The following is a 15,927-nucleotide window of genomic DNA, read 5'->3' on the forward strand; positions in this document are numbered from 1 at the left end:
CCAAGGAGCAAGGTGGATGGAACCTACTATAGCGGTAAAGAGCACACCACCATTAAATCTGAAGGGCCATGTTGGGAACAGATTATCCTAGAAAATTTTTTTATCTCTGTGGTTTCTAAGAGTAGACTCTGTCTTGACAGCATGTGATCAATCAATCCAACAGAGGAAATAAATTTCAAAACCACCAAAATGGTAAGTAACTTAAGTAGCATTTCTCCATAGTGCCTTAGGTACGATGCTACTTCATGATATACTGTAATTCCTGAGACATTGTTGAGGGGGGGAAAAAAGGGTACTCTTGCCAACCCCATCCAAATTTCAACAGCAAAGCAATTTTACTTAAAGAAAAAAGAACATGGTTACAATTTGATCCAATAAGTCTCTGTCCCAGCATGAAAATTCTTCTCTCTTTTTCATTTGGCCTTAACTTTCCAGAAAGTACAGCTATTGCTGCAAGTTTAGGCTCATTGCCAGTTCTAAAGTGCATAGCTGAGGAAAAGCAAACTCTTCCCTAAAGGGCTTTGTCCCACATAATGTCAATGAAAGACCCTGAAAAGTCAGCTCCCATATGCAGAAACCTCATCCTTGGCCCTCATTTCTCCTGCAGCCTAGAGCACAACAGGTTTTACAGAATGTTTATGTCTGCTTTTCAACTAACATTTCACAGCCAATACATCCAATGAGGTTTTTAAAAAATGTTTTATGAATAATTCAGACACTAGGAACAGATATGGAGCAAGACTAAACATTTTCCAGCTTCAGAAAGGATGCCATTTAGGTTTACAGCTTAGATCTCAAGAATCCTTTGAAGTGTGCATAAATGCGCATACACACCCATGAGCATAGAAACCCAAAATAATGTATCACCAATAACAGTTTGCACGCTCGACATTTTGGCCTTCCATGACAAACAATGTACTAAATGTGCTCAGCTCTTACTAAATTGCAAAGTTTATTATGGGAGAGCTGCTAAATTTAAACATTTGAATCCCACACAGAAATAAATATATAAATAAACTTGCTTTCAAATTTGAGAATAAACAAAAATCACTCAAATTTAAAAACTATCTTCTAAGATTTCATGATAGGAATGTTAAGCTTCATGATGATAAAATAAAACTGTGTTCCTCATTACAGTATATATGTAATAATGTACTTTATTTTTGCTTTATATTTGGTTTAAAGGTTGATCTACTAACAAACTATAGGACACAAGTTTTAATCTTTGTAACTTTTACTTATAAAAATATTATCCTAATTGAGACAATGATGCATCACAGTTTTAAAAAATGCACAAAAATGTAACATGTATGCAAATATTCATAAATAACAGCTTTATACACAAACACACACACAAAGTATTAAATAAGTGAAAAATCATTTTTTTTAAATATTGAGAAAGTCTAATAATAAGAAAAATGTGAGTTAACATTATAGGTATCTCAGCTTGCAAGAAAATATATATTATATGGGAGAAGAAACAATCTCTAACACCTAACTCTTGACTATATGGCCACTGGCACATATCTATTAGATGAATGAATTCACATGGAAACAAACCTGTCCACCTATCTCTTATGAAAATTTTCATATTGAAGGGTTTCCCCCCCCCTCCAAATACACCAGTGGTTCCCAACCTTTTCTATACCCCGCACCCTTGGAACGCTTCTGATATATTCTGGCATCCCTTACAAACGTTCAAAACAACGGCAACGAATTATGCATATACGCTATAATTTTGAAAACCCAAATTTTCGCACCCCCTGGAATATTGTCTCGCACCCCGTTGGGAACCCCTTGAAGTAGAAGAACGACTCTTCCATATATGGGAATTACTATTCAATAGAACCTTAACATCAGATACACTGAAGAAGCAGTCGGTTTTTCTCTATTTAATAATAATAATAATAATAATAATAGTAAAGTTGGAAGGGACCTCGGAGGTCATCTAGTCCAACCTCCTGCTCAGGCAGGAAACCCTATACCATTTCGGACAAATGGCTGTCCAGTTTCTTCTTAAAAACTTCCAGTGTTGGAGCATTCACCGCTTCTGGAGGCAGGTTGTTCCACTGGTTAATTGTTCTAACTGTCAGGAAGTTTCTCCTTAGTTCTAAGTTGCTTCTCTCTTTGGTTAGCTTCCACCTGTTGCTCCTTGTCCTGCCTTCAGGCGCTTTGAAGAATAGCTTGACTCCCTCTTCTTTGTGGCAGCCCCTGAGATATTGGAACACTGCTATCATGTCCCCCCTCGTCCTTCTCTTCGTTAAACTAGACATACCCAATTCCAGCAGCCTTTCCTTTTATGCTTTAGCCTCCAGTCCCCTAATCATTTTGCAGTGTCCTACAAAATAATCCATTCAGCCAAACACTATTCTAGATGATCATCATGCCTTCTAAAACAGACTCTTCAGCTTGTAAAGACTATAAAAAGGAAGAGAACAAAATATTCCTTTTTTTCCCTTATTGGCAAATGTGGAATATTTTTCCACTGTAATAAAACAGTCAATCAGTCAGTCAATATTGCTTAACATGTTCTACTTGTCAAGCCAACGGTGTTGTAGTCAATATACAATGAATATAATGAATTGGTACATGGACTAGTCCAGTGATGGCGAACCTTTTAGAGACTGAGTGTCCAAACTGCAACCCAAAACCCACTTATGCATCGTCGGGTGCCGGGTGGGTGTGGCCAATTGGGAGTGTGGCCCATTGGATGGGCGTGGCTGCGGTGGTAACGGCAGACTGGGTGGGACTAAAAGGTTCAATCAATCAATTCCAACTTTGCAAGATCTTTTTTTTCCCTGCGAGAAGTTGAAATTGACTGATTGATTGAACTTTTTTTTTTTTTGCACACAGCAGCGGAGGCCTAAAGTGAAAAGGTTTTATAAAACCCAGCTGAAGGCCTAGGACTGGGGCAACGGCCTGCATGCCCACAGAGAGGGCTCTGAGTGCCGCCTCTGGCACCCGTGCCATAGGTCCGCCACCACTGGACTAGTCACTGTGTACAACACTCCTATTGGATCATTAAGATAGGATGCAAACAAATATCAACAGTTATTCAAATGCATTACTTTTGAAACAATTTGATTTACAGTGATAAACAGCTGAACAACTGCATAGGCCTCTATATCTTCAAACAATTACAAGGACCAGGGAAGCCCATCAATCAAGATCTACTATTGATGGATACAGAGCAGGCATGTGCAATCTGCAGACCATAAGTGCATGTAGCCCTGGACAGCTAATATTGTGGCCCCATAAGACTGTAAACTTTTAATATTACTATGTGATTTTTAGTGATGTTTCTATACATTAACTATATATTTTTATATGCTACCCATGACAATTCCTCTTCATGCAATGCGGCCTAGGCAAATCAAAACGTTGGATACCCATGGTTATAGTTTTTTTCACTAAAAACTAGTTTAACTCTTAATCACAATCTGCTTTTGTCACATCTGATCGAATGGGATCCTATATTTTGCCTAAAACAGATCTAACACATAATAAACATACAGCAATTAAAATGAAACAAGGTGCAGAAATGACCAAAAAGGACATCAGTGTATTCTCCAGATCATTTTTTTATCCCATCTGGAAAGTTATTTCAAAAAGAAAAAGGGTGGGAGAATTATGGACTTTCTGCCATCTCACAAATAAGAAACTCACCCAATATATATTATTATCAGATGTTTGACTGCATCTTGCATCATGACAAAATACAGAGACAGGCATAAAGCTGTGGCATCTTATGGAATCTACTTGAGATTTTAATACATTATTTGGAAAAAATGAAGTATACTTTGGGATACACATTTTCAGTTCCTTAGGCATTTATATATAACTCACTCATTAATTATCTGATACATTTAACCATGACTATGCTTGGCATATAAAACAAAATAAGCTTTGTTTTGTCAACTCACTGAGGATGGTACTTCATGAAATAGGTGGGCAACAATGACAAAAAGTCCCACTGTATTGTACAGTCTTCATATATTGGTGCTACTAACATGCAGGCTAATTCTGTATAAATTTTCTGTTACATCAGTGGTTCTCAATCCTTTCTTCACCACGGATGCCCTTTAAATAACTTTTGGGGCCATGGACCATGGCCATGAATCCCAAAAACTTAACTCAAGACTTAAATAGTAACATTTCTTCATGGCTTAGTGGGCCCCGTGACACTGTGGTCCCCCAGGGTCCATTGATTTTAAAAACTTATGTCTTTCATGCTTTTAATTAAATTATTCTTATATTGTGTTCAAGCGTAACCTCTTCCTAGTATATGTATAACAACAATCACAGTATTGACCATAATGTGGAAGGAATTGCCAATGATAGTATTTCCTGAAACAGGAGGTTAAGGATGAGTCAATCCAACACTAACTTCAAATTTAATTTAAATACTGTAATATATACTTTTAAAATCTTAAGTCACTTTTTTCGCAAATTAAAGACAATATTTCAATAATTTCCCTATTTCTAAATTAATAAAATAGATTACTTTTAATAGATTAATCCTTTGTGTCCAATCCAGTGAGCCATTTTTTTATTCTAACCGTTTCACAACATGCAGAAATGCCAATTTGTTACCTGCAAATTTGTAGCCCATCCAGGAAAAAACTGAGAAAGAAAAGAGTCTTATGTAAGCAACAGCTCACCTATAAGGGCTCCATTGTTGTGACCAGCACATTCAACTTCCTCTGGATGAAGTGTAAAAGCATACAGAACAAAAGCCAAGAAATAAAGCAGAATAGTTAGATGCCCAGCCATAAATGCAAAAGAAGAGTTACTTCAGAATGACAACCGTATAAAGCTTAGCATGGAAAGCCTTCAATAAATCATTGTTTAAAAATAAATCATCATATTTTCTATAGTAGTTTTCTACACACAACAACATGCATACTCCGTGTCTTTATTGCCTTTTCGTGATAGAAATTAAAGGTGTTCTATTTAGCTTTAGTGCAAGATAAAAATGCAGTAGCTGAAGCAAAGATGAAATTATTTACAAAGAATATCAAAGAGGTTTTATGTTTGGCTCAATGGATCAGACAGAAAGGGTTTCTGATGAACATATAGCACATTTGCTCAATCCAAAATATTTTCACGCTTGTCATAATATGCCAGAGGTCTCTTGACAAAACAGGTTATAGTTTTTCTAGTTATACTAAACAGTTGATTTGGTGAATTAATGACTGCAATTGTTATGTATTCTGCAAATGACAGCAGCACAGCAGCTTAAAAAGGAAAAGGACCCTGTAAATTGAGAAAATAGGTTCTAAAATTATGTTGCTGAAATCTGCAATGGAAAACAACTTTTTTTTAAATGAATTCTTTTAGAATCATGCAACAGCACTGACTCTATCTTTAGGCCAACTGTAATGTTTTGAATGATAGCACCTGTTTATTATCTTATTTTTTTAGTAACATTCAAATAAATTACCAGAAATTTAGCCAAAGCCTGCAAATTCAATCCATATACCAAAACGTATTTCTGCAGGAGAATTTTTCTTTCCAGAGTATCTTAGGTGGGAAGAGAAGTATGTAGGGAATAATAAATAGAAAAGGCACATCCGGCAATGAGTAATACCCAAGGAGCCCCATGCCTTACCCCACAGTTATCATCATGCATGTATGTTACCTTGCACATGACCAACTTGCTTACAGCCTTCATAGCTCACGGCAACTCACTTTGGAACTCTATTGCAATAGCTAAATTACTAGTCTGTATCACTAAATGTGCTGTTATAAGCCACATTTAATTTTCTAATTGTTTCTAAAGTAGAGATGCCTTAATTAATCTAGCTTTCAGACCATCTCTACCACCAAGCAGGGAAACTTACATGTGTACCTTCAATTTTCTCTGAAAAGCAAAAAAGGGGAAAAACAGGAGGCAAGATTACACAGACTGAGAACGCAGTAAAAGAATGAAAACTTTAAAACTCAGAAGAAAGACACCTACCACACTCAACTGTCTCCTCAGCTTAGAAGAGCCAAAAAACAAACAAGTAGACACGATTTATTTAAAATAATATATTCAGCAAATAATAATAAAACTAGGAAAGACAACATATAATCGGATAGCATTGAGAATGCATTAAGAACATAATTTTAAGTAGTTTTCATTGGGAAGTAGGTTCCCAAAGTTTGCTCTTTTAATTGATGCAACATCTGTTGTGGGACAGCCAGTACCAGAGAAATGCTTAGCCCCTGCTAAATTTGCCAAAATCTGTTTTCTCTCATTAACAAAGAATTCAGCTGAGACAGAAGAAAAAAGAGGGTAGCTAATTTTTTTTGGCGGAAATAGTCATTTGTTTAGTTTAACCATGATGTTGAACTACCAGGAGTATTATACCGGTATTATGGCGCCTTCAATCACATAATTGTGTGATCAGTTCATTACCTAACTGCTCCCCTAATGATCTGGAATTCAAATAACATGTTCAAACTTCTCAAGGCCAGGGCTGTACAAAGAGTTCCTAATAGGGACTTGAGCCATACAGTTATATTACTAATTTGGTACCTGTTTTTCTGTAAGATGTTTATTGTAACTATTTTGCTATAATGGTAAACATGAAAAAAATCTCAATTCAATAACAGGAGGAAAATAATGTTTCTGAGATAATAGGGACAGTGTATTTTACAATAGTGGTGAATATCTATAGTTGGGGTGTAGGATGAGGTGAAGGTTCTTTCTCCGAGCTTGTGGCTTCATCCACACAGTGTATTTTATTAATTGACAAGAAAGAAATGTTGATGAAAAGTGAGATCACTTTTACTAAGAAAAATGAATTAGCAGATTCTAAAATGTAATAGTTTTGCTATCAGTTATGCCAGCATATAAATTTGGTTCTACTCAATTCAGATTTAATAAAATACGTAAATACTTCTTGTTTGAATACCACCTTTTGAATTTAACATCTGCTCATGAAGATCTGGCCAAACCATGTATTGTTTTTATTTCTTTAAAGGCACGTGAAATTTAAAATTGTGCTGAATGTCTGTAAGAACTATAGATCTAAGTCCTCAGGAGAAACCATCAAATGGATAACATGCAACTGAGACACCTCATATTTACATACATAAATCTAGGTTCTAGGTCAGGGGTAGGCAACCTTGGCTCTTTTATGACTCGTGGACTTCAACTCCCAGAATTCCTGAGCCAGCATGGCTGGCTCAGGAATTCTGGGAGTTGAAATCCACGAGTCATAAAAGAGCCAAGGTTGCCTACCCCCGTTCTAGATGCTACTACATGAAACATAGAGTTGGTCATTTACCACTGGCTCCATGATGTCTGACAAGTCTATTTTCTGCCTGATTGTACCTTCCAAACATTTGTGATTAATCCATTCCTGGGTTTAGTTACTTTTCAGACCTAATCTGAAAATCAACACTATTTATTTCTTCAAATCCAGAATTTCAATGAAACATTAGTAAATACTAGAGGCTTGACCGTCATTATGATTCTTTCCTGCATAACACATATAGGGGTCCTTGGTGCTCTCTGAACTTGGTTGTTTTCTTGTAGACTGTTCATTAGATAACATCATTAGTACCAGTGATAATAAGACATATATTAATGGAAGTTTGGACCCCTCATGGAAGTTTTTATTTTCTTATTTCTAATTCTGATAGCGCGGGAATATAAAATTAAATATCTCCTGATCTTAAAGTGTTTATTTATTTATAGAATTTGTTTTTAAGCATGGCTTGCTTAGCTTTATCAAATTACCCATCTCTTATGTTTTCCACCTCTTATTTTCTTATATCCTATCATCCTTGGATTCTGGCAGAATGAAAATTGGTGAAGCATTGAGCATGGTGCCGAGGTAGATATTTCAGACATTAAATGTTTTGCACAATATAGAACAGAAACTTCAAGAAAACAGAATAATTGGCTTGATGAAGTATTTCTACTGATTCCAGCATGGGGAAAAAGAAGAACAGTGGAAATACGGCTACAAAATATCATTTATTTACAATGTTCTTAATAACACATGTCAGTGAAGTGGAAAATTGATACACAAATATGATCATATGATTCTAGATGTGATAAATATTTTTATAACAGATTTTTTTTTTTAAAAAGGACACATTTGCAATTTAGTGGTAATTATATTATAGAATGTTTATTTTTGGAACTCAAACTAACTTAACCTGGAATTTAAAAAAGAGTGGTACATTAATAGAACTGTTTAAATGATTAAGGAAACAATCTATTTCCTACATCTATTTTATTTTCTTTACTGTAGTAAAAGCATATACTTTAAGATCTGGAATCAGCAACAAAACCAGCAATTTCTCTTATACAAGTAGAGAGGGTTGGGCCTAAAGAATGAATAGCATCACTCCTTTACTGCATAATTTATAAATGCAAAAAGCAAGTTGTGCAGCAACAGACTTACATGATTTCTTATTTGAAATCTTCAAGGGCTGAAACTGTACATCTGATCTTCTTAATGCAAGTCTCCTATCAAGTAGTTTGAGGAGGGGAAGAAAACAAAACTTTTAAGCTTTCTTATTTTTAATGTTCTTTTAGTAACAGTATGTAGGTAGTCCTCATGTTATGATCACAATTGAAACAAAAATTTCTGTTGCTAAGCAAGACCATTGTTAAGAGAGTTTTGCCCCATTTTACGATTTTTCTTCCCACAGGTTAAGTGAATCATTGCAGTTGTTAAGTTAGTAACACAGTTGTTAAAAGTTGTTCACATGACTCTCGGGACATTGCAATCGTTATAAATATGAGTCAGTTGTCAAGCATCTGAATTTTGATCACGTGACCATGGGGATACTGCAACGGTTGTAAAGTGGACATAGGTAGCTTTCTTCAGTGCCATTTTAACTTTGAATTGTCAGTAAACAAATGGTTGTAAGTCGGGGGCTATCTATCTTTTTTTAAAAAAAAAAATCACCCAAAATTTTAAAAGATATTATAATAAACAGTGCAGTTTATTTATACTCTCCTAAAATGAAATTCTGCAGTCGTCTTCTTTTTATAGAAGTGGTAACATTTTCTTAACACATCAGCACATTCAACAAGTTTTCCATCGGTTTTATTCTTGCAAACAAGATTATCAATGCTGTATCGGGTTTTGTTATTATCAATATAAGCAGTTGAATAATAATATCCAATTTAAACCAGTATTTTTCAAACTTGGCTACTTTAAGAACTCCCTAGCCAGAATACCGAGTTCAGTCTTTGTACTGCATTTCAGTGCAGCTTTAATGGTTAGACCAGTGGTGGCGAACCTATGGCACGCATGCCAGAGGCGGCACTCAGAGCCCTTTCTGTGGGCACGCATGCCGCTGCTGCCATCAGCTCGCGCAGGTCCATTAGGCCGCTGCCGCCATCCAGAACAGCAGCCCCACCCAGCACAAAGGAGGCAAAGCGGCCAACTAGAAAGTCAAGTAGAGGTGGTAGAGCACGCCCACACCCAGCAAGCCAAAGGCCACTCTGAGCAGGGAAAGCCAGATCCCCATCGGCGCCATGGCCCCCCAGTCCCAGCTAGGATTGCGTGCCTCCCCCCATCTATGCTGGGCCTCCTGCCCACCGCCCCACCCGCCAGAGACCCCCTGGATCTTCCCCAACCCTGCCTGGCCCCCATAGGCATCGCCCCCCCATGAGCAACATCGAGGTGGCCATGCCCACCCCAGCCACGCCCACCCAGTCTGCCATGACAACTGCAGCCATGCCCACCCAGTGGGCCACGCCCCCATGCCCCCCAGGGGCACCACAATGCTGATGCGGCCCTGGCACTTTGCGATAAATAAGTGGGTTTTGGGTTGTGGTTTGGGCACTCTGTCTCTAAAAGGTTCGCCATCACTGGGTTAGACTGATCACATTTTTTAGTGTTGGGAAGTGAGGATGGGCAATCAGTTCAGTAATAACATACCTTTCCTGGAAGTGTTTTGAAGGAACTAAGCCTGCTCTGGGATTGGCATCACTTTCCAGCTTGGCTTGCCACCAGGTTGCATCATCTTGGCTCATGATTTGAAGAATATCACCTTTTCCGAAAGGAAGTCCAGCTTCTTTACAAGGAATTGCTTTATCTTCTTTGGGATTGTAGTCAAAAAGAGCTTTCATGAAGATCTGGAGAAAAGAATACATTTTTTACACTGAATTATTTAAAATATATGGAATTCTATTGTTGTTACTGCTGCTTGTTGGCATAAAATAAGTTTACCTATCATGATAAAAACATTTAAATATGGAGAAGCAATGCTGGATTGAATAGGCATTTAAGCCTAAATAAGTAAGTAATGAATGGAATTTTACATAGCTATCACATGAAGAACCTTAGTTGAATCCAACAAGTGTTTACCTTGCCTTCTTTCGATGAGACTTCTTCTTTGATACTGGGTATAATCTTAAATGTAATGGCTCCTTGGGACAGAGACTAAAATATGTAAATATAAATTATTAAATTATGTACTTTAAAAAAAAAAGACAGAATAAATTGATTCCAGTCCAATTCCTATTATTTAATAGCAAACAATTTTGATCTATTGTACATGCATTAAAAGCTACTCTGTTTTCTATCAGAGGAAATTATGTATTTATGTAATACAATGTAATTTAGAAGATGATAGCTGTTTATCAGAAATATACCATAAATATACTATAAAGATTTTTTCAATAAATTATTTCCTTGAACTTAATTCTGCACTGAATAGAAGTAATTATTACTCAAAAGTGTGCAACCTCTCCAAAAGCTAATAATGGATCTTTCAAGTATGATATGACCCAATTTTCTGCATTGTGGAGAGCAGAATTTAACCTAAAGAACAACACTGGACTTCTTTTAAATTACTATTTTTTGTGTTGGTCTATATATATATATATATATATATATTATATTTTATGCAATATTTTATGCAAGTAAAATAAATATACATTTATTAGCTTTGTACTGTTCTTTTACCATAGAGTAACTTAGTTGCTTCACTTTTTTATGGAGACTGCTTTATACTCTTTCTCTTTATACTCTTTTCTTTATAAACATCTACCAGAAACTTCAGACAATAGCATCAAAAACATCAATACTGAAAAATTAGTCTTCTGTGTTTTTCAATTAAATATTCTATTTTCAACCTACCAGAATTTGTATAATTTCTTCTGGTTTTTTATCCTCCACTGAAATTCCATTGACTTCCTTTAGCTCATCACCTACATGAATGAGACCTACGAAAGAGTTATGTAACAGTCAAATAATTCTTATATTGAATGAATCACTGCAACCTGAACATTTTTTCAAATCATGTTCTTTCCAACTAAATTTTAGCTTTACTTGTTCACAAGCTTAGTTGTGTATTGATGGCTTATATATGTGTGTGCATATGTGCTCATGTGTGTCTATATCAACAAGGAATTATATCCAACATTAAGCTAATGAACTTCCCTAACCACTTCATCCATCACCTGGCAGCCCCTAAAATTTCCTGAGCTAGTTTTCTTAAGGACTGGGAGGTAATTATGAAAGTGATTGCTTTTGGCAGAGTTGAAAATTGAGAAACATCTAGAATTGGCTAGATCTATCTTCACAAGAAGAAACTTCACTGATTAATGGAATGACGTTAGACAGAACCAAAGATAGTGAAATTCTTTTTTCAATAAACATTCTCCAATACTGTATATACTGTATTCTTTTGGCAAGTTTTTAAAAACCTCTTTGTTCATTACCAAGCAGAATTTCTAATTATTAATATATTAGATATACAATCTACATGAAATGTGATGCGTTGTTGTAAAGTGGCAGGAATACATTGATGCTTAAATATGGAAACTGATTTTCCAAATTAAAATATTATCACCATATGAAGAAAATGACAATTTCCTCCTTTTTTAAGTACTGCATGCATAATGTACACAATATCATAATTGCACATCTGCTCCAATAATCTATATCTGATAAAAGGTGAATTACATTCAGGGCTTTTTTTCTCGGAGAAAAGGTGGCGGAACTCAAACCTGGCCACGCCCTCATCAAACCCTAGGACCGCCCCTTTAGAGAACAGGAATGCAAGTAAAATTTGGGAGGGGCTATTTCCGGTGTGGGAGGGGCTATTTCCGGTGCGGCCGGCCCGGAAAAAGGTGCCGGAACGCGGTTCCGCCGCGTTCCGGCTGAAAAAAAGCCCTGATTACATTCCATGATATATTAAAATATAGCAAGATCCAATTAATAGATTTTGCTTGATTTAACATTTAAAAATTTAGAAATTAAATTCTGCATTCAATATCTATAACTGTAGTTTAAAAATTCTTACCACTTCGGTCTGCCGCCCCCCCACGCATTATCCGAGCCACAACAACAGCACCTGTGTTTTCATCCCTTTTAATAGTAGCTCCCTTTAAAAATAAATTTAAGAATTATGATAAAATTAATATTGAACCACATAAAACAATTTTCTAGCTGCTGTTTTTTGGTAACTTGAACATTTTTTAACTACTGCTGATGTTGTTAGTTCTTCCATTTGATTTTTACTAAATTCATCTTGAATTTGGTAAAAATCAAAGGGAAGAACTAATAACAGTAGCAATAGTTAAAAATCAAGTGAAAATATTAACAACCGAACATCTCCTGGAAATGATCAATTTCATGGTTTCTGGATTGAAGATCTGACAGATTTATGTTTAACTATAATTAAACAGCTAAATGAAATATTGCATAAAAGAGACGTCAGTGATTGGTTAGTAACTGGCAAAACAGTGATTTTTTAAAAAAACACAGGGAAAAAAAATCACACCAGGAAACTGTAGGCCGATAACATCCTTGACTACAATATTTAACAGAACAGAAAGGAAATAAAAGGAAATGCAAAGGCACAAACGATAAACCTTTGATTGATATTTTGATTTGGGAGAAATGCAAAAGGTTAAGAACCAATTTACATATGGTGTGGATTGATTATAAAAGGTATATTGTTTGATCATAAAATATTTGTTTATTATATTGTTTGATCATAAAATATTTGGAAATAACTGGATTCAATAAAAAACATTAGAATGGTTTAGAAAAATATGGGCTTGTCGACATTAGGACAGGCATCTTCCAGGGAGATTCATTATTACTCTTATTATTTGTTCACTACTATGATCCATTTTCAGTTATTTTATTTTTTTTAAAAACCCATCTTGGATTCCAAACAGCAAAAAATCCTAATACAATCTCACGCTTGCTTTATATGGATGATCGAAATCAAAATCCAATCATTGACAAATAAAAATTTTAGCAATGAAATTTGGCTTAAATGTGCTACTGTTACTTCTAGGTGAGATGGGCAGCATATGTGGAATAAATAAAAATAAATAAATTGGGGTAAAATCACAAACAATAATGGAATTGAAATGCAATCAAGAATTGAAAAATCATCAGATGATTCAAAATATAGATTATACAAAGAAACAGAAGAAACAGTGCATCATAAAGCCAGCTTGTGAAAAAGATTGTACAAACTGATATAAAAACAACGTAACACATATGGTCTCTTTGGTCTTCTTGGCTCTCTTTGAAAATAAAGATGCAGAATACAACAGATTCTGGATCCTGATTCCATTATTTTTTCTTTAGCTAGTTGTGTGGAATCAGCATGGCTTAAATGTGACTGACTGTTCTCACCAAACTGTATGGCAAAGAATAAAAATAAAACCATGTGATACTATCAACTCATTTTTAGAAGATTAGTCAAATGCTGCTGCTATTGCTACTGCTTATTATTATTTCAGTGCTAAAACTTACCAGAGGTTCTCTATTTTTTACGAGTCTGATGATTTTTACAGAATCTTCTTCATTATCAATATCGTCAGGCATGGGAGGCAATACAGGATCATAGCTTTTCTCAGCAACAATATCATGTACAGAAAGCAAAGCCTGCAAAAATTGGGTTAAAAATAACCATCAACTAAAAAAGCATAAAAACATATCTGCATTGGTAATTTACCATTACTGCTGCAGACCTTGATATAGTTTGCATCTCATTAGCAGTGATTTGGCATGAAGTGTGCCTCATAGCTTAGGAACAGTACTTTGTTCCAGAATAAAATCAAAGGAGCTGCATTCTGTATTGTTGAAAGGATGTATTTGTTCAATTTAACAAAACTGCAACACAAACATAAACTTCTAAGACATCAGTGAAGAGAAGCAGAAAACTGGATTGTTTTTGTTCATGAAAGGAAAGAAAATGTTTAACGGTTATGAGTATTTTAGAGATCTTGTCTTCACAGGATTGTTATTTTTCCAGATTCACCATCTAAAAGCTATTATTCACATGAAAAGAAAAAAAAAATTAAGTATATTCATTAATATAACCATGCATCACATTTAGAATGTTAAAGCTAGTAAGATTCAAATTCTTGTAAGAGCTAATATAAATATTGATATTGAATTTGTATGCATGATCTAACTGGAATATTGAAAATCCTGTATCAGACATAGTTGATGTACAATATTCTTTGGACAAAGGCACTGGTACCAATTCTCATTTAAATGTATAAGAAAATATATTTAAATCTATTCTTAAACTGAATTTAGAACTCAATAAAACTGCAATCACCATCATCGTTCCAACTATGAATACATAGTAGGTCTTTCTATCCATTCTCTCTCTTTTGCAAATAAGATATATATTACTGCAGCTCAACAATATCCATATGACATAATATGCTTATTATTTTAAAACAAAAACAGTTATTATTTTAAAACAAAACAGTGCTGTCTGGAATAATATTACCGTGGTTTTTCCTTACCATGTTAATTTTATTTTTACTTGTAAAAAAAAGATAATTTCCTGCACTGAAAGTTTTAATCATTGAACATCTACTCTTCTGCACTGGTGAATCTGCAGCTCTTACTAATATGGATATAGTACATATGAAGTTAGACACTTTTTTCCATCTTTAAACTCGTTTCCTCTTCTTTGGGACTGTTAATATCAGAGGACACTGGATTGTCTACATATTCTTAAATATCCACCCAAAGAAGCAGCTACTTCATGCCATCTGGTTAAAGTACTCATTTTCTTTTCTATGGCACCTCTTTTTCCTCCCTTCCTAATTCAATCCATACTTTCAGAAGGATTTTTTAAAATTATTTAATCAGATCCATTTGCTTAAAACAGAAAAATTACAACATGATACAAAAGTGGCTGCCATATTTTTTTCAGCTTTCCAGTCTAATTTACAGTTCTGTTAATCCCTGAAAGTCTTCTTCCAAGTACTAACTATGCCTGATCCTGCTGATTTCTGAGCGCACACAAGGTCATTAAGTCTTTCGAATAAAAACAATTAAATTAGGGAGTCTTTAAAATTCTCCCCAACAGTAGAGTAAGCGCGACAGATGATACTGCTGTAACAACATCTAGTTAATCAATTTTTAAAGTTCTAAAAAAAGCTTTCAAATGGTACAGGGAAAAAGCAAATTCTGAAAAGCATAAGCAAATTTGAAACAGATGCCCATTATAGCCACCTAATGGGTACACAGAATGAAAAAGAGAAAAGTGGGCCAATGGCAAGCCACTGTGCTCCCTTCTTCCTCTCCCCCTCCCTTTTTTGGTCACCAATCGCAAGAGTTCAGTAGGATTCCAGGATGGATGGAGTGAGAAGGAAGAGCAGCAGTTGAAGCCATTGCTCAGCAAATGGACAGAACTATGCAAAGAGCCCTCATAGAAAAGACTAGTCCACAAAGCGGAAGGAAAGAGAACTGAAGGACAGGTAAGTAAAATGAAACAGAAATAAATAGCAAAAAGGCATCCAGAACCAGAAAATAGAGGTGTGTGTGTGTGTGTATGAGTGAGAGAGAGGGGGGAGGGGGAGGGAGGGAGGGGGAGGGGGGGGGGGGGGGGGGAGGAAGAAAATTAGGGTTTGAATAGTTGGCCCAACTCTAACAGACAACACTCCTGACTAGTAGACAAATGGGTTACGGCCGCCAT

General features: G+C 35.5%; 1 protein-coding gene across 1 annotated transcript in view; it reads right to left on the bottom strand.

Annotated features, from left to right (window-relative positions):
- The window catches only part of MPP7 (membrane palmitoylated protein 7), a 60,632-nt gene that overhangs the window by 16,118 nt on the left and 28,587 nt on the right, over positions 1-15,927 (bottom strand). Inside the window, exons 5-10 of the mRNA XM_015810655.1 lie at positions 13,740-13,871; positions 12,268-12,349; positions 11,100-11,185; positions 10,326-10,400; positions 9,897-10,093; positions 8,406-8,470 (exon numbers count right to left, since the gene is read on the bottom strand). Coding sequence (XP_015666141.1) covers positions 8,406-8,470; positions 9,897-10,093; positions 10,326-10,400; positions 11,100-11,185; positions 12,268-12,349; positions 13,740-13,871 — 637 coding nt within the window. The remainder of the gene's footprint in view (positions 1-8,405; positions 8,471-9,896; positions 10,094-10,325; positions 10,401-11,099; positions 11,186-12,267; positions 12,350-13,739; positions 13,872-15,927) is intronic.

Source organism: Protobothrops mucrosquamatus, unplaced genomic scaffold (genome assembly GCF_001527695.2).
Source record: "Protobothrops mucrosquamatus isolate PMUCROS unplaced genomic scaffold, P.Mucros_1.0 scaffold13, whole genome shotgun sequence".
Taxonomy (NCBI): Eukaryota; Metazoa; Chordata; class Lepidosauria; order Squamata; family Viperidae; genus Protobothrops; species Protobothrops mucrosquamatus.